A 25,347-nucleotide genomic window follows, 5' to 3' on the forward strand; every position below is an offset into this window, starting at 1 on the left:
CTTTTCCTTTTTTTGTTTTCTTGTTTGTTTTTGCACTTCCGTTCGCCCTTCGGGTTGATTTAATACAACATATGCTCACACTTCCCCTCACATGCGTACGCTAATTACACCGAAAGGGAGAAAAGTACCAGCGAGCGCGTCTAGACACAGCCAAGGAGGCTGTGAAAAGGTCCAAGGGGGTGAATTATTCATCTGCAGCCATGACACCCGGGGGCGATCGACCTCCGTGTAACATGGAGGGAGAGAGAGAGGGAGAGAGAGAGATTCGTTCCACCTGTGTAGACAGAAAAACATCGTCTCCAAGAGCAATCTGCTGCCGTTACTCACAAACAGTGGTGAGTCAGCTCAAATAATGACGAAAAACCTTCGGGTTCACGTTGGACTTTCTCCAAACAAACCGCTAAAATCATTCAAATCATTCTTTGTCAATAGAATGTGAAGACATGAAACGATTCGTGCGTCATGATTTCACGCTTCGATTCAGTTCTTTCGCCTGCGACTTGGAGTGTGCCCATGTCGGCCACCAGGGGGCGGTGTAACGCTGCCGAGTCATACAGACAAACGAAGAAGAACCACTTTATTCTTTGTGACTCCTTGAGCTTTCAAAATGAGTCCTTGGTTTTTCGCGGAGGAGTTTGCGTTCCTTTAAGTGCGTCAACGAAGCAACTTTTGATGCTAATCAAGAGCGCGTCATGTTAGCATTTAGCTGGCAGGCCAAGTTGCGTTCGCTTTAAAAACGCAACGTGGACAGAAATTGATTCTGAACTCCTAATTTTAACAAATTCAATTTTTTTTTAATGCTCACAAACGGCACAACCCTTCCATTAGCCGTTCTGAAATTAATAAGCGCCATTTGCCGCTAATACGCTATAATCGGTCGTCTTTACTCGGCCGCGTTTCAAAGTTCGCACTCGCCGTTAGCAGGCTCGCCCAGCGACGGCTGAATTATTTAACACACGCTTTCCTCACCGCCCAAACTTTGGGACGGATGAGCATCACACAAAGGGAGAGAAATCAATACGGGATGGAGGGGAGCAAAAGTGTTGGCCCGTCGTCTAAAAGGTTTTAATTAAAGTAAATCTAAGTGATTGATTTATGTGCTAAGCTTGAGGCTCCCACCATTTAGCTCAGCTCCATGTTTGGAAAAACTGCATTCAACTTCACGGACAACGACTTGATTCATTGACAAAACTTTTTTTGCGGGGTTGTCAAAAGTTTGTCTGGATGCTTCTTGCGAGACAAAATTTGCCTCGCCGAAATGAACATTGAAGACTCATTCGAAATATACTCGACCTGTTCTATCATTAAAATAGAATACACAATTGTTTTGGATTTTAAAAGAAAGGTGATTAATTGTCTTAAACGCGTGACTTTAATCCAATCGTTTCACCCGGACGCCGACGGCATAAAAGCATTTGTGACGTCTCCCGACTTGGTGCGCGTTCCACTTTGCTTTGGCACACCGCTTGACTTCCCTTGCTGAAATTAACCAGGCGGTCCCAAAAATAACACCTACCGAGGGAGGCTGGGGAGAAGGGAGGCGGGAGAAAGATGCAAAGCTTGAAAAAAAATGCGGGGGGGGGGGGGGGTGCATCGCGGATATACACGCGGCGAGATGACAAGGTGAGAGAAAAATAAAGATGTGAGACTTCCTTTTATGTGCGAATTTAGCTTTTGCTTTTGCTAACAGTCAGCCCGCTAATAGCCTAGCTGTCCCGCCACACGCGCAGCCAAGAGGGACGCAACGGGCGAGCTCGGCGAGCTGCTCTGGCTTTTCAAGATCTTCGAAGGATGTCGTCGAAGGGATGGTTTGAGAAAGTAAACGAGATTTTATATATATATAAATATATATATATATGCACTAGATTAATTAATCAAGATTAACTGCTATCGCGACAAACAAACTAACGTGGACTGGAAAGAGGTATAATTAAACACACACAGCGAGGCTACGGGTTGCCGCCCCCACCCGACACAAACACTCAATCAGACATGGCGTCTTTCTTCTTCCCAGAGTTCTCTCCGGTCCCCCCCCCCCAACCCCCCTCCATCATACGTGTTAATCAGCGCCGCGTGGCGCCACTCCACATTCATTACTCCTCGATGAAGGCACCCCGTTAGGAGTGATACTCGGATTGTCACCAAACAACTGCGTTTGCCGGTGACGTCGCGTAGTCCTGTTTTATACACTCGCGTGTGTGCGTGCGAGCGGAGAATGCATGATGAATCCTGGCCGGATGTAATTTGCGGTGGGCTAATTGAGGGTGGTCATGCGGGCAGAATTCGTCGCGTCTTTACAAATCACAGCAGCTGGCCGGCGCCTTCATCAAGGTGACTTTCGGACAGTTCACCTGACAAAGGTGCGCCGGTTACTTTAAGGATGGACACATCATGAGGTTACACGCAAAGGAAATTCGGTGAGTTTAGCATCAACGGCTAACTGGATTGATAGACGGCTTGACAGCTAGCTAGCTAGATCAAAAGCTAATCATTCACATCTTCGTTTGAACCTTGATCATTTTCAGAGTTTAGCATCGACGGCTAACTGGATTGATAGACGGCTTGACAGCTAGCTAGCTAGATCAAAAGCTAATCATTCACATCTTCGTTCGAATCTTGATCATTTTCATCGGGTTAAGCTCAACAACTTATTACATCTATTTCGCAGCAGTCTGCAAGCCGCCATTTGCTCCCGGCCGCCTCACCTTTGCACACGCCCGCTTTAATTGAATGATCCGGCTATAAATAAACCTTATCTCCTGTCCCTCTTTGCACTGGACATATGTGCGATAAGATAGTGTTTTTTTTTTTCCAATTGCTTATCCACAGGCAGACGAGGCGAGGATCACCACCCTTTGCCATTTTTCTGCGCAAATTTGTTTTTCAGGTTTTTAAAGGAAAGCGTTTGGTCATTGGACAAACGAAGCCGATAGGCCTGGTTGCTATGGAGACCAGCAGCATCTGGCACTGAGGTCACAGTGGGAGACCCTTACTTGACATTCATTACTGCTGTGTGAAAGGCTGATGCCCAGATCGGGTTGCTGTGAGATTAGTTGCGCCACTTCCCCCCCCCCCCCCCCCCCCGTCCCCTCCGAAAAAACGAGCTATCCTCAATTAGCAAGTGAAAAGGTGCCGATTGGAAGAAGGAGCCTCGCCCGCCGACCTTGTCTCCTTGACGGTAAACAAGTCGGACGCAGTGGAGCTGGCGGCGCCGCCCGTTATAATCCCTCTGGCGGCGAGAACAAAGTCGCGGCCGAGTGGTGCCGATCGATACTGGAAATTGCTAACTAAGCTGACAGCCCAATGAGAGGTTTGATTTAAAACAAAGCCAGACAGCAAGCTAATGATGAAACACACAGAAATGGGAAGGGAGGGAAGGGCGGCAGTGGAGGGCTGTTTCATGTCACCCCTGGTGGAAGTTGACGGTGAAATTAACAAAACAAAGCGTGACCTCCTGGGCATACGTTATTTATCCTCCGTGAAGAACATTACATTACAGCATCTTACTGAGTCGTTGTGATTGTGTTCTTTGTGCATTTATCAGATCACATTATACTGCCTCCCCAAACCTACCAAGCAATACGAAGCTGCAAAAAAAAGGAGCAAGAATAGAAGGTGGGAGGGGGGGGGGGGGGAAGTGCTTGTCCTTGTAGCGAGCTAAAAATTTATCTCGCTGCTGCAAAAACATGCCTGGCAACGAGCGAACTTTATTACCCTCATCATCGTCACCATTACGAGGAGTTGAGGGTGTAAAGACCGTAGAAGGCGAGGTGGTGTTACAAAGAGAAGAGCAGGAGATGATTTATCATTTCCAGGCCCTGACCTGTCCTCCCTGACAGCGGCGAGCTGCCTTGACTCAGCCCCGCAAATTACCGCCCTCTGTCATTGGATCAGCGTGACCTGGGCCTATAGAGATACACGACCGTGCGGGAACATAAAAGCATCTGCGGCGTTTCACACAACGGTGACAAACGTCGCAAGCGGTTGTGATGATATTTCTACTGTCGATGCTAAGCGTTAGCCCATCGATGGAGTTTTCGATTCGGGGTTAGCGTGAAGCTAACAGAGGAATTTGGTTGTTTTCAATCCAAAACATGTAATTCGCTTTGTTTTACGTTTAGGTTGACAGTAAACCTCACCTGGGAGGGATGTGCGGTCATGATGATATTTCTACTGTCGATGCTAAGCGTTAGCCCATCGATGGAGTTTTCAAATCTGGGTTAGCATGAAGCTAACAGAGGAATTTTGTTGTTTTTCAATCCAAAACGTGTAATTCTCTTTGTTTTATGTTTAGTTTGACAGTAAACCTCACCTGGGAGGGATGTGAAACACCCTGAAGGCTCATTTATTTTCTGCCAAAGCCTTAAATCGTATCACTCGTGATTTGCCGGAATACGGCGCTAACCCTGCGAACGTTCCCCACTGTGCCTAAAAGCTGCGTTTAACGCCAACCCGCAGCCTGCGCCATTGTCTGCGTGTTTCGCTGAGTTCGTATGACACTGAAAAGAAACCTTGGCGATTAACTCTGAGGGCCACCACATGCCTGACACACACACACACACACACATTAGCGACAAGAAAGGTCCAAGTGCATATACGCGACGCACGTGAGTTATCGTGGTGCTAATCTGCATGCGTGCTAGCAGTGTTTTTGGAAGCTTGCAATCGGGCGGCCTATCAAATTGCAACCAAGGAACCCGCTCAGACCCAAGGACGCGCTGCCAAAAATCAGCTATCGAATCATACATAATAGCCCCAGAGATATGGAGATATATTTAGCTTAGATGGAACTAGCAGGCGCAAAAATGCTAACAGTAGGAATGCACCTCAATCATATTTAGTTTCAAAACTGGGAGCCATCGATGCAACTTTGAGTGCAAGACCTTGTCCGACTCGTCCAAGAAATATAAGCAACCAAGACAAGTATAAGCAAAGTCAACAAGCCGTCCCCAAATGGATCATTCACACATCCCACAAGGGCGAACGAGGCTTGATGAGGCAGCATTTGGAAAAATTATTCCGTGATTTCCTCCATTTTTTTGGTTTTCCGGCGACGTTCCTCGACATCTGCGCTCCAATCAGGTCTGATGCGACGCGATTTGACTTCCTGCGTCGTTAACGCTTGTTCAGCCATTAGCCCAAATTAGCATCGGCGCAAGTAAAAAAAAAAAAAAAGGCATTTGCATCGTTTTGTAACAAAGTGACAAAGCTGCTTCATGATGGAAAAAAAAAACCCAAAAGCCACAAAAAGAGTGAGAAGGATGAAGACATTTCAGTCTCTTTTTAAGCACCACGGCGAGAGATGGAACACTCTACGGGGACCACTGCTATGTGCAAAGAGGAAAGTATCGGCAAATTCATCAGCGGGTTGGAATTGGCACAGAAAGCAAAATGGAACTTCTATCGGAGAAGCGAAGGAGAAAGAGGAAAAGGATGTGACCACAGTGGGGATTGTAACATGCGCCACCAAGCCAAGGACATTGAATCAGTCGGCGTTTAAGTGGCCGCAGAACAGCAACAGTCAGATTGACAGCGACCACAATGAATGTCACTGAAAGCTCCTTCAAAGTTCAATATTTGGAAACCGCAGACGTTTTTTCTTTTTTTTTTTTTCCTGGAAAGGACAATGAAGAGAACAGCAATGATGTCACGGCATCACCCAAAGACCGAAAAAGCAAGACCGTGCATTTGCGATATCATCGCGAGCAAAGTAGAGGCTGGTATAGAGAAACGGATAGAAAAAGTTGACAAAAAGCCTCCTAGAACAACTGAGCCCTCTTACTCTTTAAATAGTAACGTGTGCACTGATTCCCACTCAACAGGAGTGTGAATGCGAGTCGCCAACTCTGAACGCGGCCACATCCATGATTAGGGTGTGCTTACTTTTGCAATCACATGATATTTTTTCATTAAAAAAAATATATTTTTCAAATTAACTGAGTTGAACAGATGAAAAGTCACTCATTTGAAAATAATTTATTGTAGGGTCTATTTTTTTTATTATTATATCACAAAAACCTGGCACTTGAACAGGGGTGTGTAGACTTTTTATATCCACTACAATCTACCAGTTTGATAAGGAGACAACAAATGTTCCCCAATTTATAGACGCCCATCCTGCAAGGTTTGTATTGGCCGATCGATGCCACAAGTAGGCGTCAAAGCACTTTTTATTACACCGGGCTGACGAAATGAAACTCCACTCGTAATGTCAACATAGTTCCTTGGCTCCGAGACGAGATGCTGCCAAAAGCTACAGTACTCCACGTATATTTTTTTCCTGAGAATTGATTACAATATCGGTCAAGCACATTTCGGTATCGTCCAATCAAATCGTGCGACGTTGTCCATCTGCCGCTCACAAACTTGGTTAGCATCTGCTAATTGTGATTTTCCGTAATGTGATTAAGCATCAATCAGGCAGCCAGCGAGACACGCCATCTTCCATTTGCTCCCTCTCTTTGTTCACCCCCTCTCTTGCTTCCTCCGCTCGGAACAAGGTGTTTATTCAATGTGGCGTATCCACGGTAACGCCGCCCGCCACGCCGAGCTAACGTCGTTAATCATCAACTTTATCACACTGCGGGTAGAAGACAAAAAAAGACGACGAAAAAGTCCTCTCGCAACCCTTTCCGATTTCCCTCTCTCTCTCTCTTTTGCGGTTGACATGACAACAGACGGCCAATTGTTGCGCCGCCGCCGCCGCCGCTGATGACATCACCGCGGGCGCCGGGCCAATCCTATCCCGTCGGGAGACAAATAAAATAAAATTAAAATAAAATAACATGTCCTCCCGTGTGTCACATATTGTTGTGGAAGGCCACGCCCACACTGTCCTATCTCGAAACTGATTTCCATACTGGGTGACTTTGATTTAACACACACACACACACACACACACACACACACACACACTCGATTTTATTACAAGGAGAACATTGCGTATTCTACAAGTGTCCAAGAAGGACATTACTGGTATTTGCCGGCCATGTAAATGGTTTTAACATCCCTTTAGATACGCCCCTGTGCAAACACACACACACACACACAGACACACACATACACACACACACAGTGCAAAAGGAGTCCGGCAACATGCCTGTTTTAGCCATTACGACTCCAGAGTGTGAAAGTGAGTCTGGTCTTTTGGGAAGTGGACTGCTATGCGCACACACACACACACACACACACACACACACACACACACACACACACACACACACACATGTATGTACAGTGCGGTCTGCTGGGAAATGGGCGGAACAGACATCAAGACTGGCCTAGATAGATGGGCTGGCATGGGACTCGCTCACACACACACACAATCTTTTTTGGACACTCAAGGACACCGCGCCGGCCTCCGTAGTGGGGTGGTTGCGAAGCGCAACGGCTGTAGTCGGAGATGAAACAAAGAAACCAGAAAAGAGGAAACACACTCAAGGAAATGAAGCGATTTGGCCGTCCTTTGGTTTCACCTTAGCGTTCTCCCCGCCTCCCCTCTAGCCCAGCAGCCCCGCCGTCGCCGCGGCAACGGGCAGATCGGGACAGGATGCCGTGAAAGTGCTGCGGCAGCAGAGGCGAGCGGCGCACCAGAAGCCGACAGGCAGAAAAGCGGCCGGCGGAAATTGCGCCCGGGCTCGTTCGGCCGGACGGTGTTTAAAAAGAGAGCGGCCGGGCGGAGGCGCCGAATGGCTTTTTGTCGGCATGGCGACCATTCCGCACCATAGGCAAAGAGGCCCTAATCGCGTTAATGATAAATCAGAGCGCTGGGTGACGTTTGCTCTCGCAGCTGGCGTGTGCAGAAAGAATTTTATGTGCTTCATGATCAGAAAAATAGGCATTATAATAATAATAATAAAATAATAATATTATGTTGTTTTTTTTTTTTTACTCACTTCATGTATATTGTGCATCTCCTCCCGACACACGAAGAAGGGTAAATATATACGTTGTGAGTATTGTGACAGTCTACATGTGTTGCGTCACATTTGTGTTCAAATAACAATGCCAAAGCTAATCCTTAGCCTGCCTATGGCGATATTCATTCATTGTTAGCATTAAGCTAAGTCAACTTCATTAGGGCAAAGCGATATGGTTGTGTGCAATCGACTGGCAATTCTGTTTGGTTTATGTCTAGTTGGACAGCAGACTTTATTAAAAGTGGCAGTATTTGTTATATTGCCGTATTTAATTTCACAAATGCGTGTACGCCAAAACTACAATTTGTAAGCTCCAATTTTGGGGGATCTAAAATGCATTTTTTATGGCCGCAGGCCCGACAGCAGACTTTTGTTGGCCGTGAATCTGCCCCGAGAAGCCATTCAGCAACGGCGGCGGCGACCAACGACAGGAAGGTGCCCGCAAATTGAGCATCCCAACGCAGCCTGGGGGTGGGGGTGGGTGGGAGCACACACACACAATCAAACACTCCAGGTTTAATCTGCCTTGGAAGGCAGGCAGACACCCCCGCTGGGTGTCACTCACTGAACAATGTGTGTATGTGTGTGTGTCAAAACCCTCACTTCTATGAAATAAGACCGTTTTGCTTTTCAATTCATCCGAAACCTTCAACTCAACTAAATGACTTGCCAGGCGGACATTTTGTGCACCGTTTTGAAAACCGCAGTTGATATTCGGCTTCAACATGCATTGAACTAGCACGTTAAGTCGCATTTTAAGCTAATATTAAGCTAGCGAGCATTCCGTAGACAAAGTGTGAATATTCATTCTGTTCACTTTGTTTGATGTTTAGTTTGACAGTGAACTGCAGTAAGAGGCTCATATGTTGCTGTACAAACTACCCAACAGAATCCATGACGGATCCTTTTCACAGTAAACCGGCAATGAACCGCGGCTGATCAGCGATGGAAACGCAACACACACACACACACACACACTCAAAAAAAGAAAAAGAAAGAAAACAAAGCAAATGGTCCACGAGAGGAGTCGTGCTAAAGACACTTTGCGCGATGAAAGAGGAAAGGGTGGCGAGGGCACAGATGAGATGGAGGCAAAGACATTGCACGACCGGTCATGAATAATATAGATGGCTGCCTTAACTCATCACTCATCCCCCTCAGCCACACGTGGAACTTGCGGGGGGGTCAGGGGGGGGCGAACAAACGCACGCAAACGAGTCGCGCTCACACTTGCTCAAGTGCTAAAACGCGCGGCAAGGAACCGCGGCGCACACTGCGGCAATTCTGGAGGCTGACGAGCACTCGGGCTCATGTGGCAAGACGGAGAGATATGAAGATATGATGGATCTGAAAATTGTGCTCGTTAGCTTTCTGATAGGAAACGCGAATTATTATGAGAATTAGGGATGGGGCGAGTACCCGTTCCAGGTTTCATATCAGGCCGATAGCAGCCTTATTTTTAAAGTATCGGGATACTCGCGGAAGATGTCGATACCAGCCACCTATGCAAAACATGAGCCCCCCCTCCTTGGAAATAGTTGGTGTTGCAGTCTGGACACATTGGCAAATCATCATCCGCTCCGACGGCTTCAGGCGGATCAATACGAGGAGGCGTATTTGTGTCCAAAAGCGCCGTCGAAAAGATGAGGACACGCGGATCAAAGACCGTCTTGCAAAGAGGCCATAATAGCGTAACATGAGGAATGAAGGCGGAAGGCCACGATCGCGCCAAAGAGCGCAGGAACAGCCTCGGGATGGATTTCCGATACGACGCCGCCGGGGGCTTAAGCGAGTCACAGTCACGGATAATCCTTCTATTATTTTTTTTCTTCTTATGCCCCATTCTACCTCTCCACCCATCTTTTCACGTTTTGGGCTCCCTCTGTCCTTTGGTTGTCTCACCTTGCCCCCCACCCAAGAGCATGCAACGTACATTCAGAGCAGCTATTGTGGACTTCCACATTTAAGCTGAAGCCGTGATGACCCTGCGAGGCACTCGAAAACTGCTCGAACGCCGATTGGCCTTTAATCACTCGTTCCATCCGCCACGGCGGCTGCTTGAATCTCTCGCGTTTTAAAAAAAAATGCATCGCGCACACACACACACACACACACACACACACACACGGACTGCTCCCAATACAAAACATTAGCAATTTCTCTCAATTGACGCTCGCCACTCAATCAGAGCGATTACCCCATTTTTATTTTTTATGGATGCTTTTAAAATCATTTCAAGTGAAAACCGTCAAGTGGAGACGAGTGTCCCCTTCACCATTGATATATAAACATATGGCCCAACCGACACTGATTATTATTATTATTTTTTCTGATGTCACAATAAAATTCTCCGACAATGAATAAAGTCAATTCTTTTGGGGTTCCCGTAATGACAACAGAGTACAGGCATCGCAGGACTGTTTTACTACTGTACAGTATTGGTTTAACCCTTTCGGGGACAGCGAGAGTAATATTGGTCATTCTTTTCAGAGGATAAAGAAGATATGCCTGTGAGTATTGTCTGCTACATGTGTTGCTCACCACTTGTACTAAAAAAAAATTCATTGCTTTAACGGTTATAACTGTGACACCGTTTCTATTCCTTAGCCTGTCAATGGCGTTGACCCATTTGCGTTAGCATTAAGCTAGCAGACTTGAAAGCGGAGTTAAAAAGATGTTTTAAATTTTTTTAATTTGACATACGCTCCTGGTCGTATGTCGACAGTGCAACGTTAGACGCTTCAACAAGCGACGCGAGTCCCGACCGCGACTTCGCTGCGTCGACGCCTACAGAACTGCAGATTGAGCAATAATAATCAACGAACTGTCCGTGGTGCTGAAAACACCCCGCCGATCGACTCCACATCCCTCCGCTGCAGGTCCTAAAAGGTGACAACCGGTTGGAAGGGAGCCCGTAAAGAGTCACACTCTTGACTTGAACGTCAGAATTGATGGGACGGTTCCAGGGGGGCATTTTTAAGGACCTAGGGGCCTCATTTTTAATCAAACAGGACCTGCACGAGATTCCTCGGCGAATATCAGAACAGCGCAGAAAGCCACGGTGGTCAAATTCAAGTGTCTGGATAAGTGTGTGATTGTAGATTGGAGTCTAATCTCTGTCAATCACGGCGATCCCAAACAATTTCCTGCGAGTTATGTCCACCTGGGGGGATTACGCGGGGATTAGAGTATTTGTATATTCCATGCCAACACCAATCTCAACATTTTGTCACTGGCGTCGCAACCTTGTATGGGATTATTGACAGTTTGGAGGGAGAGGCATTCTTCTCGAACAAAACAAAACAAATAAGCTGTTTTTATCCATCTCAGGGGGCGGCCATTTTGCTTTGGACTGAAAATGACATCATAGTGCCCAAGGGCTCAGTTAATGACCCACCTGTTGTCTAGGTTTGGTCATGTGACACTGGCAAGCCATTTTCAGACGAGAGCAATTTTTGTGTCCACAGAAATCTCCAAAATCACCCGCTCGCCTCACAGACTCTCATCTGACAGCGCTGAAACCGCAATATTAGACTTTTCTTGTGAGTACACAGGAGCGTTTGTCAAAACACAGCTTTATGAACAATATTTGAGCGGGAAAAAAAAAGTGTTTCAGTCTGCTGTCATGACAACGAGAGTAGTTTCTTCAAGTAAACAAAAAAAAAAAAGTCATGTTCAAGAAATCAACTTCTTCCGAATCAACTGGAGGCCCAGAAAGGTCAACCGGGGTCATCACTGAGACTGCATTATGACACATGAAGTGCATACGTGCCGCCCGCGTGGAGAAAATCAACAGGATGGATCATGTGGAGCGTGCCTCGTTGTGACACGGATGCAAAAGCGCACACGCACGCACGCACTAACGCACTAACGCACTAACGCGCGCACACTCGCCGCCACTCTCCTCATCCCCTGTTGCTATGGAACCTGTCGCCATGCAAGGCGGGGAGGTAGGCTGATGGAAGCCGACGCGAGGAGGATGATGACGACGATGAGGCATGTGAAACAGAAGAAGAAGATGATCACGTTCAGAACTCGGCCGGCGGCGCTTGGGCTGGGGGGGCTTTTTTTGCTCACCGCAACGTGGGTGGACGGAGGCGCCGCGTAAGATACTGCGCAATGCAAACGGACCCTTTCCTCGCCACCTATCACGCCGGCCTCTCTGGTCGCCAGGAAAAAAATAAATATAAAAAAAACGGCAGGACATGTCCACCATCTGACTAGAAGCCCCCGCACCCCCCCACACACTTCTGCAACAGATGGTTGACTGACCTGCACGCCCACCCATGTCGCCACATGCGTGCAAACGGCCTCGTCTTGAAGTTCCCAGGTGGGTATTCCAGCTTTCATCACTATATCCCCCCCCCCCCCACTATACTTCCTCCCTCCCTGGCCATCATCATACACTCACAAGACAGTCGGGCCTGACAAATAAATCACATACCTTGATGGTTCTCAAGGGTGTCCTCCGGGATGTACATGTTTTTGCTTTCATTTACCATAAATGTAGTCCGGCGTTCTCATTGGATGTGAATGGGTTGATGGTGGGGGTATGGGGGGGAAGGGGGGTGAGGGGGGTGGCCCCCCTCCAAAAAAAAGAAAAGAAAAATGAAATAAATAAATAAAGGGGGGGAGAAAGGTGGGGAGGGAGGGAGGGTGGGAGGGCGATGAGTCTGACAGCTTGTGGATATTCCCGTGGCTTGCTGGAGGGGGGCGGGGCGGGGGGGTGGAGGGGTGTCTTCGGATGGAGTGAATATTACCTAATCCCCATGATGGAGGTGAAGGCGAGAAAAAAGAGGGATCTGTCAGCGGAACCGGTCGGCAAAACGCACCGGTGCATCCCTCGGTACATCCGGGGCCTTAGGCGGCAAGCATAAAAGCAGCAACACCGCGTTCAATCCTCTCGCTCCTCTCCTCTAATTTTTTTTTTTTTTTTGGAGGGGGGGGAGATTTTTTATTTTTTTTCCCCTCCCGCCTCAAGGCTTTATAAGAGCTCGCGAAGCACGGGCGCTGTCAATAGAAGTGCGCAAAAGACGCATCGCTGATTGGCATCCTCGCTGCTGCTGCTGGAGGAGGAAGAGGAGGAGGAGGAAGATTGGAAAATGACAAGAGTGCAAATATTCCATCGCGGGGTTAAATCTCCCAATGGGTTAAATCCACGCCGAGAGGCTTCCGGGAATCCACGAGGCGCGCAAAGCAGGCTGTCCTGTCCTGTCCTGTCCTCATCCGCGCTCCACTCGCGTCCCGATCCGATCCATGGTGGTCTCCTCACTGACGCTCGCTCGCTCGATCGCTCGCTCTGTGTTTGTGTGTGTGCGTGTGTGTGTGTGTGCGCAAGCGGAGCAGAGTTTGGGCTCTCTCGTCTGCCTTTGCAGCTCTGCAGTCACAGAAAGAGAGAGAGAGAGAGAGAGAGAGAGAGAGAGAGAGAGCCCCCCCCCCTCCTCCTAGTGCTTGCACACACTGACTGCTTCCAGATGTGTGTGTGTGTGTGTGTCTGTTAAAAAAAAAAAGACAAGGCAAAAAGGGATTGTTTGGGATATGCGTGGCAGGGATTTGTCATATTAAAAAAAAAAAAAAAAAAAAAAGTGTGTGCCGGCCACTGATCCCAATGAGCATAGCAAAGAACGAACACAAGTCCAAGTTCGGACACATGTGGTGCATTGGCGCCTTTTGCCTTTCCTTCGAGGGTGTCCGTGTTTACGTCTCGGCTTTGACTCAGCTCCCCAAAAAACACCAGGAAGCACTTTTCCCAAGCGGAGGGCGAAATTATTGGTCAATTGATCCGGCCAGATTCAAACACCAATCAATGTTTTCATCTTAATCAACCGAAGTAACGACACTATGAGCCCGATACCAATCAACATCAACACAAACGACATCAATATTATCGATATTTGGCTCGATCCACCCACTACGAGGGTGAATCCTGATTTTAAGCACCCCCCCCCCAACCCCTAAATGCAGAATGGACCAAGGCCTGCCTGTCACACTGACAATTTAACCCTTTCATGCACCCTCTAACCCGATAACAATACAATACAATACATGCTGATTTATATAGCGCTTTCACAACAGCGGCAGCTGTAACAAAGCGCTTAACAAAACAGTTAACATAAAGTAAAATAATAAACACAACATATAACATAAAACACGGACAGTCGCGCAGTCCTAACCACTTTTCCGTCACACGCTTTGTTGTTTGAAGCAGTTTGAGATGAAAGAGGAGAGAATCAAAGTGTCCTTTAACCAGGGGATCAGAGACGTCATGCTCAAAATGTGCACACGTCGGCTACAAGCTAAGTTTCAAACTCAACAAGAAGCTGTAGCATCCATTGACGAAAAAAAGAGATTGGTTCACTTCTCCTGTCCCATGGAAATCCACATCAATTCCAAGCGGCGACTCAGCTGTCCACTGTAGTAACTGCTGCTGCTGTCCATGAAAGGGTTAATTATTTTATTTTATTTTTTTTTACCCTCAGGACCGTCCAGCGTTCCGTCATCTTTCTCACTGGCCAGGACCAAACGTGTCCTGCCTCCCTCCCAAGGCGCCCAAAAGTCATTTTCTGGTGACACAGCGCCATATTTGATCGTACATATTAATGAAATGAAGTCATCGGCTCTTAACTGAATAATATCTCGGCCGTGTCAAATCCAATCTGTGTTCCCCCCCCACCCCCTAAAGGCTTTCCAACACCTGTGAAGGGGATGCAAGGGAGCTCAGTGTAGTGCATTATGATGTTCTGGGAAACATTGCCGAGTTCAAATTGTAATTATAGTGTAATTATAGTGTCGGCCAGCTCGGACAGCTCATATATTGTCAAAGGCAATAATAATATTGCCTTTGACACTGAATTTTACTTCACGGGGGTGTACGCGTCGCGGCGTCAATCTCACTGCAGGCAAATGCTGTGATCCCGGGGTGAATCTCAACGCCGCGTTGGCCGTGTAGTCATTTAGCTCTGGGTCAGAGTGCGCGATGGGCTCGCACCGCGCTGTAATAGGATCGTGAGTTTTGACGACGAATCGATACGCGTATTAAAAAAAAAAATAATAATAAAAATGAGAAGAATAGACAGACGGTTCACCACCCTTCAAGTCGGCCAATCGCACGCTAGAAGAAAGTCCTTTCCAGAAAAGATCGACAAGCTGCGGTCGCCACGGTCAATAGAAAAAGTCTACACACCCCTGTTTAAATCTCAGGGTGATTTGACATGAAAGAAATTAGACCAAGGTAAGCCATGTCAATTTTTTTTTCCGCCCACCATTAATGTGACATATTGATTCTTTTTTCAAAAAGGAAAAACAACTGAAATTATGTGGTTGCATAAGTGTGCACGCCCCCTCATTACTGCTTCGCCTTACTAATCAACCAATCGCATTCAAAGTCATGGAAAACGGAATTCAGAACACAGCTGCCACCATTAAAAGCGCCTTTGGAATTACAGCTAAATAGTGCATCACAAAAAAAAATAAAGCCTGCTAGAACATCTTAATTCGGGGTTAAGCGGAGCCACTTTAAATGGTGGCAATCGAGCCGCATCCCATTTACAGTTGAAGGGTGTGCACACTTTTGCAACCACACCGCATCAGGTGTTTGATTTTGCGAAAACAAATCCAATTGAGTTGCGCACTATATTGGCCACGTTAATGCTGAAAAAAAACAACCCCACTTTTGAAATAATTTCTCTTTTTCTTTTTTTTCTTTTTAAATTGCCCAAAAGGCTGGCAACTGACCAGGGGCGTGCAGACTTTTTCTCCGCTCTATGTTCGGGAGGGCCAAAAGGAGGAAGGAACCGCGGATGGAGGGCAGGTCGTGGGAACAGACACACACACCCGGGGGACTCCAGCACACACACACACACACACACACACACACACACACACATACAACCAGCCTCTGGAATCCGGCCTGCACATGGAATCGCTATTCTATATTTGTACACCCCGGGCCGCCTTGGGTAAAGATTGGCCGCTCTCTGGGAAGAGCATTGCAGACAAACAGCGAAATGCCACAATCCCATGCAGGGGCGAGCCAACAATATTCTGCTCCGTCAAAGGTGAAGACGTCAGCAAATGAAAGAATATCTCCATTCGGGCGAGCTTTCCGGGCAGGTCGTGTGTCTTTTAATCACGTCGGGTCATTACCCCCATAACCGCCGCCATGCCGTTTGGAAATTGCAACCGCCTGCTCCTCGGCACATACTTTATATTGAGCGCACGTCCTGCCGCTGACTCTCACCTCTCTCGAAATAGAATAAATGAATTCCATAATTGTCGCCATCGATCACGCGCTTCCAGGAGACGTCACCTATTAATGTGATACAGTGTGTCTGTGTCCAAAGTGTCATGTCGGGGGGGCTTTAACTGCAGAGAACACATCGCACGCCTGCCCCCAGAGCGTGACTTATTTCACTGTGCTCCCATTGCCATCATTAACTTGGAGCCAATCACGGTGTATTGACAGTATTGACGCGCTGACGGATGCCTCATTAGACTCGTCATTGTGAAAACATGCACGCTTTGACAAATAGACAAGTCTACTTTGAACACACACACAAACACACACGGACCTAACGCAGGGTTAAACGGTTCATTCACATCGAACATTGAAAAATAACGCTTTGAAAAGTAGTGTAAAAACATCAGAAAGCTGCACCCGTAATGTACTTCTTCCTTCCCACCCAACGCAAGAGCGAAGTGTTATACGTCCCATACCGCCCTCTTGTGGATTTCAGGGGAAATGCAAGTACGTTTCCAGACGGACGACCCAACTGTCCTGTGTTCTGCTTTGGAAAGAACGCGCCTGTTTATTTTATACCGTCCAGTATTCACTTATGTAACTACTCTTCTACTGTTGAAGAGAATGTTACTTCTGGACACTGCAAGTAAATTTATCCATCACACCATAACAACCAAGAATAGTCATCTTACTGAATGATAATGTAATCATAACATTTTGTGCAATGGGTAAAGACCTCTTGCGGTTATTTACGGGCAATTTACGGGCAGCTCGAAGCATAAACAAAATTTTATCCGATTTTGAAAAGGAATAGTTGACATGAATGCATTATTGTTAATGTTTTATGTGACGTGTTCGGTTGTATTATTGTCTTTTGTGAAATATTCTCGAAAGCGCTTTGTTGCAGCGATATAATTAAGATGGACTGTTTTTGTTTCGGAGCTTTTAAATCGATCTTTCCGGCTCGATTGCTCAACCTGTAAAATCGTGAATGCTGTAAGTCGACTACTCACGCCTGCTTGTTTACAATTTTTTGCCCTGTTGACATTAACGCGGCTCTTGGCAGTCGTAGCTATAAAACGCCCCGATCTTTTTAAAAAAAATCACCGTTCGGTCAACAGTTTTAATAATTCCTCGCATCGCATCTCCTTCAGCTCGTCTTTTTTTTCTACTTTGATTTCGCCCCTCTTCCCCTCTTTTAGCCGCCGATGCTAACTAGCGAGCTAAAGTCTCCGGAAAGGGAACAATGACGGCGACTTGCGCCGACGGCGGCGGAGGTTTAAGCTCGAAAGGACTGGATATCAGCCTGGCCGCTTTGCAAAGACACGACCCGTACATTAAGACCATCGTGGACGTGGCCAGCCAGGTGGCCCTGTACACGTACAATAACCGAGCCAATGAGTGGGTAAGCTGCAACCGCAGTGCAGCGGACGATGCTAACGATTGCTTAGCGCGCTGGCGCACACTTATTCGCCGCACTTCAAGTTTTCATACCCGGTTTGTTAACACAATTATTTACAGGCGATTACTCCTGTCGTGGGTACGACTGTTGTTGTGCCCATTGTTACCCTCGTGCCTGTTTGTTTTGATTTCAAGCGTTGCATATGCCATTTGAGTTCTTTCCCTACCTTGTTGACATATTATTGACGGTGTGGCATAATTCACGGTTTATTGTGCACATCAAACTAGCCGTTGGTTCACCTTCTGGATTAAAAAATGGAAATATATATATTTTGGAACCTTAACAACCCCCAAAACGAATGTTTGTTTTTCCCAGGAAAAGACTGAAGTGGAAGGCACTCTGTTCATCTACACAAGGCAAGCTGCATCGACAAACACAACTTCCTGTCTTTCGTTTGTCAGCGACACAACAGACTTTTTTTTTTTTGGAGAACCTGACCGAGCCCATCACCAAAGACCTGGACTTCCAACTCCAGGACCCCTTCTTGCTCTACCGCAACGCACGGCGTAAGAGTGACGTCGCCATGTTTTCCTAGAATGCCGACTAAGCTCAAAGCGAAGTCAACCTGACCGACGTTCTCTGTGCTATCGCGGGATGCCACCTCGAGATGGATTCCGAAACGGACGGCTATGGATCAACTCCATTTAAGGAGTCGCTCTTTATCGGCCGAGCAGCGTCACGGAGTGCAGCGGCTAGATAAGAGAGCCTGTCAGCACTCCTGTGGCGGTCGACGGAGATTAGATGCATCGCAGCGGGCGATAATGCAAACACTCACTCAGTGAGGCTCACTGACAGACAAAAAAAAAAAAATCCCGTTTCCGGCCTCTGACTCGGGACGAACAATGAATTGAATTAAAATCGATGTAACTAGCCGATGACATGGCCAAATGTATCGTTAGACGATTTCGGACCCAAGTTACGCTGGACGCCGCGCGACACGACCGCGCGGAATCTTATCATTGAGCAAACACGTCGCGCTCGGCAATGCCGTCACGTCCGGGAATGGCGGTTGGCGCTAAGTGGCAGCCTGGGCTAAAAATAGACGGCAGAGATACGGATGGCCAATCTGGATTCACGTCTTCTTCAAGATGTCCAAAAATTTTAATACGTTTTACGCTAACAATTTGGCATTATTGACAGGTCAACGTCCAACTGGATGTTTTCCTACCCAGGGTCCGACATCGACGGCGGCCCAACTGTCCCGGGCTGCTGTTGCGTTGGGCCGCCGAGGACCTTAAAGATGCAGTACGAGTTTCTTAATTGGGTTTTATGGGCTTTTAGCATGTGCCATTTAGCATCCCGAATATGGCTAGGCCCATATGGATCGTTTAAAAAAATTTTTTTAATACCCCAATATTTGGCAGAATTAATCGTCCGATTAAAGAAAAATACAAACATAATGAAGACAATAATTTGGTCCGCGAGCATTTTCACGAGCACAAATACAGGATTCAAGTTTGGCACCTGCGAGGAGTATCCGCGCACGACCATCGATTTGAAAGATTTCGCAGATTTTAAAATCTCACCTCCGGGTCGCACGTACGCATAGCCCAGGTCGCTCTCCGACACCAACTGGCCTTTAAATCGAACCTCGGGCTCCTCCTGCAGTCTTTCGTGTTTGGGTTTCCGGGTGAAAAATGCACGCAGCATGGCTCTAAAGCGCCTCTCGGCAGGTCCTCGTCGGAATCGGTCTCTTACAACTTGAAATGCAACGATGGGGGGGGGGGGGGGGGGGGTTTGGAAGGGGGGGGCGTCTTGCTCCCACTATAGCACCGACAACGTCCTCAATGCCATTCCTTCGGGATAGTCGCATCTCTTTCCTCTCCTTTGTCCTCTCCGTCACGCCGACATCCTTTCACTTGCAGCTCTCTGCCGTTCATCCCCCCCCCCCCGAGCCAGCCCGCTAAAGTGCTCGTCACTCGGGCCGGGCAGTCTCCCACCGCTGTTACTTATTTGGTGCTGGGCTGACTCTTTCCCAGGCTCAACTGGGGCGACCCCGGTGGCTCGTCTGGTGGCCAAATCGGTCTCGTGTGTAAACATGAGCGCCGCGTGGAGGCCGACAGCGTTATGGACAAAGTTTACATAAGCAAAAATAAGATCACTGGTTTTCTTATTGTTGTCGACTAGAGGTTGAACCGACTAATCGACTAGTCAAATAGTTGACTAGGCCACATAGATTTTTTCGCAATCAAGTTGACACACCCCTAATGCGTTCCGCCACTCATTGCATTGCGATCACGGCGGCAATCAGATTCCGTCGTCTGCCGACCTCCGGTTCGGCATCCGAGCGGCCACTTTTCGTTATTACGCCAGCCTAACTCGATTTTTGTGGACCTTTGTGTTTGCCGTTGATGACGCTCGATTGAAAAGCGGACCTCTCCCTCTTCCCCAGTGGTCATCCACGGCATTTGGTTCTACGACAAGGCCGACTGCCGGCGAATAGCCCAGAGGATAAAAACGTAAGCGCTTGCGTAATTCCTGGCACGGATCGAAACGCTCGCTAGAGTCTCTCAAACGTAACCTAATTACAGAAGATGATTGCATTCTATGTTTACCTTGGAAGTGGTTGTGTGTAGTCTGATCCAGCAGGAGCAGGCGGTGGTGCAAGGTGGCTGGCTGCCCCCTGGTGGAGGTGAAGGTGTCGTGCAGGATGAAGGGCGGGCGGTGGACATCATCCAGATGCTGACCAAAGCTCACAGCCAGTACGACAAGGTAAAAAAAAAAAAAACCTGCAGAAAAAGTGAAGCCGGAATGTCACGGCAAGTCGGAGCAATCAGACGCGGAGAGCGGCAGGCAAATATCGCTCCCTAGTGGCTGGGAGCGGCATGGCAGGATAATATTGTCACAACAACAAAAAAAAAACAAACAAACAAAAAGAGCAATTCAAAATATATTTTTACAATAGTCGGGCTGCCACTAGATGAAATTGTATTTTTTTTAAATCATGTGTATGACAAAAACATTTCTCGATGACTGCATGTGAACCAATTTCATTGACAATGGCACAAAACGGAGTCTGAATGTCACCACTGACGCCACAGGAGAAGGCGACATGCGAGCCCAAAGAGATTGGCGGCAGCGGCGTTCTTTTCGGGAAGCCCAACCTCATCAAACCAATCCCCGTCAAGCCCACCACTCAGGTACGGGGGGCCCACCCACCCACCGCCATCACTTTTGTATCCGCACGCTCTCCCCGATTGCATTCATCCTCTTGCTTTCCCGTCCATCAGGACGACGACGCGAGCGAGTCCAAACCGCTCTCCCTGGCCACGTTGTTTGGCTCTCATCATCAGCCCTCGCCCAAAGCGGATTCCGCCTCTCCTTCCGCCGCGCCCGTAGCAAGAAAAGCCTCTCGCCCTCCCGTCGCCCGCACCTTGACCTACGAAACCTCGGCACCCAAGGCAATCACCCCGACGGAAGACGTTTCGCCCCGTCATCAGAACTGCCCGGCCATCCTCAAGCTCATGCAGGGGCAGAGGGCGGCGCCCGGCGGGGTCCTTCAGACGCTGTCCGAGTCCCCGGAGAACCGGCTGGTCGACAACGGCGTCCCGCTGGACCCCCACCACCACCACCACATGTACCACCATCAGATGCACCATCAGCACCAACTCGATCCAATCAAGAGGCTCTTCCAAAACGCCCCCGCTCCTTGTTGCGCTGCGCCGTGTTCGCACCAGCAAGCGTTTTTCGGGCACTCCAAGCAGCCACATCCAGGTCGGGCCAGTCTTGCCTTTGCGTTTACTTTTCTGTTTCTTAACTTGCGGAAACATGACCAAAAGGGTAATAAAATCCAACGAGGCTTTTGGGTTTAATCACTGCAACGGTTGCGACTTCCTCAGGTGCGCCTCCGCACATCCCTGGCGTGCTTTCCCCGCACGAGCTGGTCCACAAGCTGCAGCTGGTCCAGCAGGAGCAAAGCCAGGCCCCGCAGGAAGCGCCACGCCTTGGCCCTGCGCTGGCCCCGCGCTTCCAGGTGCCCTCCAGTGTTGCCGTGGCGGCCCCGAAGGCGGCGCTCCAGTTTCAGGTTAGTTGTGGATCTCAAAACTGCGAGGCAGACACGCCAACAACTCACGATGACACCGCCGTGTTGCGTTCAGGCGCCTTCACCGCAGAGGATACCCGCCACTGTGGCCCCGACGTTGCTCCTCTCCCCCAGCGTCTTCTCTCAGGTGAAATCGGACGTCGCATCGCCGGCCGCCGCCGCCGCCGCGCAAGACCCGTACTCATCTGCCTCCTCTGGTTACACGCTTCAGAAGAAAAGTGGAGTTCTGTCGAAAAGCCAGCTCCAGGCAACCTTACTGCACTTGATCCAGGTATGACCCTGAACCCCCCCCCAAAAAAAAATAATCACACACACTTGTTCAGTTGGGTGACATTTTGATGTATTCCAGACGGACGGCTCCTTCCTGGACACCATCTACGAGGCTTACGTCGGGAATTTTTGCTAACCCCATCAGCGGCGAGGACCTTTTTTGGGGACTGGATGCGGCACTAAAACCTAAACCGGCATCATAAAAAGCTGTCACGACAAATCCGAACACAAATGGCTCTCTTTTCTGGGAATAAAGCACACATAAACGATACAATACAATACATGCTGATTTATATAGCGCTTTCACAACAGCGGCAACAAAGCGCTGAACAAAACACGCTTAACAAAAAAAATTCACAACGGGGATGAAATATGAAACAAAGTTCTAGTTGACAATCTCTGAAGAAGGAATTAGGCTTAAAAGTTGATGTAGCATTTTATTGTTTTGAACATGACACAAATTGTACAATTGGCACATAGCAAAAAACTAAAAAAACTAACGTTTGCTAGAAGTATTTTACCTACACGTGGTTCATAGTATTATGCCATTCCAAGCTTTTTTCATGTCTAAACGACATAAATCAAGCCGCACTACCTCGCAGAGAGCAAAGTTTTCTACGAACTGCATTTCAAATGGAATGTTACACCACACAAAATTCAAACTTTAGCTGTTCCAATGGCACAGAAATAAGCAATAACATGATGGCATTGCAAGATGCACGCATTTACCTGGTTCGTAATGAAGAAAGATTTAAAATGGGGCGGGGGATTGGGGGGGGCTAATGTTTATACTTGCAGTTAACCAGCATGCAACGTTAAAATGAAAGAGGCATTTGAACGCAACGTAGCAAAAGTTGAAATGTTCTTTTTGCAGTTGACATGTGCCAATGCAGGTAACATCTGGCAGTCAAGTTTTTTTTAAACATGCAGTTTGTCGAGTATGTTGGGTTTCAGCGGGAGTATCTTGGGGTTGTCTATTAAATGTTTTTCGAAGAGCTTCTTTGTCAGCGTTGTCGATTTGTGGCGGGGACGTTTACAACTTGCTGTTACATCGGTGTCCGTTAGAGGGCGCAGTTGTATCTAATCAACTTCCCGGTGTGTTCAATTACAAATGTTTGGTTATTTTTCTTTTTTTTTTTACTCGAAGCTCATAATTTTTCATGTACACTCGCTCGATACACAAGGTAGAATTAATGTATAAAACTGACACAAAATTAAATCCCCACTTGAACAAATAAGCACACAAATGTGGGATGATTTGATGGGAAAACAATGAGACTCACCTGCATTGAGTCATTCCTGTCACATAAGTCGTCGGTCGAAGCGCATTTAGCTGCACTTTTGTTTGTATTTACGAAGTCATTCGCCCGTTTGGCGTACTGTATTGGGTGTGGGAGGAGGATCAACAGTGTGCGTTCATCGAAAGTAGAAACGGAGGGAAGCTTCCGGTTGCTATGCCGCATTCAGGGACTGCAGGAATTTGTAAACATTTTACTAAAATGTAATGTCATATTTGAAGCAAAAAGTCGTTACACACAATTTTAGTAACTTCATTGACAGCATAAGTATTTTTAAAAAATAGAGTTCCTCTGAACTTAAGAAAAAAAAGGAACCTGGAGTGAGACACGGCTCGCAACACTTAAGCGGATCAGATAATGAATGGACAGAAAGGTGGGAGAAACAATTTAAAAACTACATTTTAAAAAAATCCTAAATGCAAGTATGGCCATCAAAAACCGACCTTTACACACTTTCATATTGGTTACATATTGACTGGTCCGCCTGAAATTATGATGGAAGGCTAACGGCTCATCGTGAAAAAAGTTTTTGTCAGGTGGTGGCCATCAGTCAGTGCTCCTTGTGGTCTCCATCTTCCTCCAGTTTCCTGATCTCCATCTTAAGGTAGTTGATGTTCTCCCTGCTCGCCTTCAACTTGTCTTTCAGCTCCGTGATCTCCTGACTGGTTCTTTTCTTGGCCGCCTCCATTTTCTCCTTGGTCCTCTGGTCCAGCTCGCCAACTGAGCGGTGCCCAAATTACATACATTTAATTCATAAAAAAATATATTATTCTTGATAATTAACACAATATTTGAAGTTGGTATGGACGTACACTCTGTCTCATGCTTGTAAGCGCCCAGTGTGAGTTGTCTCGATGTGGTCAGGAGCTGCTGCATCATGGCAGTCGGATCTTGGAAGATCTGAGGAGAAGAGCTTCATTTCGTTTGTCAAATACAAAAAGCGCTTTGCCACCCACCTGTGGCATCTAGAGGCAATTGCAAACCTTTGGGGCTGTCCGTCAAATTCCTTCGATTATTCTACGAGACTCACCATTTCATCATAGAATTCCGACACGACCGTTTTCTTCGGCATGGCGCTGGAGTCGGACTGGAAGAGCTTCAACAGATGGTAAAGAGTCACCTAGAGAAGAAAATATTTTAGAATCCTCGCAGTGCACTTCTCTAAAATGTCTGTGTATTGTTTTGAGTTTTTGGCCCTCACAGATCTCTCATTGGGGTCAATGAAGACGATTTTGATGGTGATCTCAAACTCCCCCCAGCCGGTCTCTGTGATCTCGTAGGGGGGCTTGGTCACCACTGACAGGATGACAGTAAAAAAAAAGTCCCTTATCTCAAATCAAGTCAAAACGGACCCAAAGGACAATTCTAAACACGCCAACGAACCTCGAAGTGGGTTACCATAGCTCTCGTGCAGCTTGAATTGGATCTTCTTCACATAAGCTGACATATCCTATTGAAAAGCAGCACAAAATGCGTCATTAATTTAAAAAAAAGGAAATTATCCGTGCAGTGAGTACTAGAATGTCGCCTTGCCTCATTTCTGTATGGTTTAACATAGACGGACCACTGATGAGTATGCCCATCTTCCTCTCGCTTCTTCCCAAAGTAGCGAGCGACGTTCCCAAACACGATCGGCTTCACAATAGTAACTCCCTGCACACAAGAGACACCTGGTATATGCTATGTATAAAAAAATAAACGATGTATTCGAATTGTGTGTGGAATGAATGAGAACGAACGACGAGATCCTTCTGTTTACCTTAACACGCCCACCGGAATCTGGACCAAATTCGGTCATCTTTTTAAACATATTACACAGTGACGTTAAGTTGACAGCCTGAAAAGACTTTAAAATGTTTTTGCTCTACGAAGGACTCGGTCATTGATTACGCGTGCCATTTATTCAGTTATTGTCAAACCAATGAGTTGCTACCGGAAGTGCAAGCTCACTTTATGACCGGTGCCCGCGATACCCACGGACAGAAGTTCCGTCTTTGAGACCGTCGTCGACATTACCTTGTTTTATTTCTGTCATAAATAATCAGATATCTTCAATTTTAATGCTGAACAAAAGAATAATTTTTTGATGCGTTTATCCGGTTGCTCAGCGTGCCGCC

The 25,347-nt window shown here is 47.4% G+C and overlaps 4 protein-coding genes across 13 annotated transcripts in view; 2 read left to right on the forward strand and 2 right to left on the reverse strand.

The window, feature by feature from the left end:
* cacna1c (calcium channel, voltage-dependent, L type, alpha 1C subunit) overlaps nt 1-13,256 on the reverse strand; it is a 76,801-nt gene extending 63,545 nt beyond the window's left edge. For all 9 annotated transcript variants that reach the window (XM_052055509.1, XM_052055501.1, XM_052055504.1 and 6 more), the window contains exon 1: nt 12,364-13,256. In XM_052055509.1, coding sequence (XP_051911469.1) covers nt 12,364-12,421 — 58 coding nt within the window. In that variant the 5' untranslated portion in view covers nt 12,422-13,256. The remainder of the gene's footprint in view (nt 1-12,363) is intronic.
* Nucleotides 1-25,347, forward strand: part of LOC127593837 (ninjurin-2-like) — a 150,184-nt gene that overhangs the window by 9,108 nt on the left and 115,729 nt on the right. The gene's annotated exons all lie outside the window — the stretch shown is intronic.
* Nucleotides 17,143-22,928, forward strand: dcp1b (decapping mRNA 1B). Its single transcript, XM_052055514.1, is given in 11 exon segments — nt 17,143-17,563; nt 17,936-18,022; nt 18,024-18,126; nt 20,013-20,079; nt 20,197-20,332; nt 20,662-20,760; nt 20,851-21,334; nt 21,460-21,644; nt 21,718-21,789; nt 21,874-21,933; nt 22,012-22,928. Coding segments are annotated over 11 exon segments (1,509 nt in total). The 5' UTR covers nt 17,143-17,404; the 3' UTR covers nt 22,069-22,928.
* On the reverse strand, nt 23,467-25,234 carry yeats4 (YEATS domain containing 4). Of its 2 annotated transcripts, none has more exons than XM_052055526.1 (7): nt 24,990-25,234; nt 24,764-24,910; nt 24,614-24,680; nt 24,432-24,526; nt 24,261-24,350; nt 24,043-24,130; nt 23,467-23,950 (listed from the first exon to the last, which is right to left on the reverse strand). In XM_052055526.1, the coding sequence occupies exons 1-7, from the start codon at nt 25,038-25,040 to the stop codon at nt 23,781-23,783; spliced, it is 708 nt and encodes a 235-aa protein (XP_051911486.1). In that variant the 5' UTR covers nt 25,041-25,234; the 3' UTR covers nt 23,467-23,780. The 2 variants fall into 2 exon arrangements, with proteins under 2 accessions (XP_051911486.1, XP_051911487.1); XM_052055527.1 differs by having other exon boundaries at nt 24,764-24,883; nt 24,990-25,222.

Source organism: Hippocampus zosterae, chromosome 21 (genome assembly GCF_025434085.1).
Source record: "Hippocampus zosterae strain Florida chromosome 21, ASM2543408v3, whole genome shotgun sequence".
Lineage (NCBI taxonomy): Eukaryota > Metazoa > Chordata > Actinopteri > Syngnathiformes > Syngnathidae > Hippocampus > Hippocampus zosterae.

Coding starts and splice junctions, on each gene's coding strand:
- yeats4 (XM_052055526.1), bottom strand. CDS start 25,040: ATGTTTAAAAAGATGACCGAATTTGGTCCAGATTCCGGTGGGCGTGTT. Junction 24,681..24,763: donor TTAAACCATACAGAAATGAG/GCAAGGCGACAT, acceptor GCTTTTCAATAG/GATATGTCAGCTTATGTGAA. Junction 24,527..24,613: donor CTATGGTAACCCACTTCGAG/GTTCGTTGGCGT, acceptor TCATCCTGTCAG/TGGTGACCAAGCCCCCCTAC.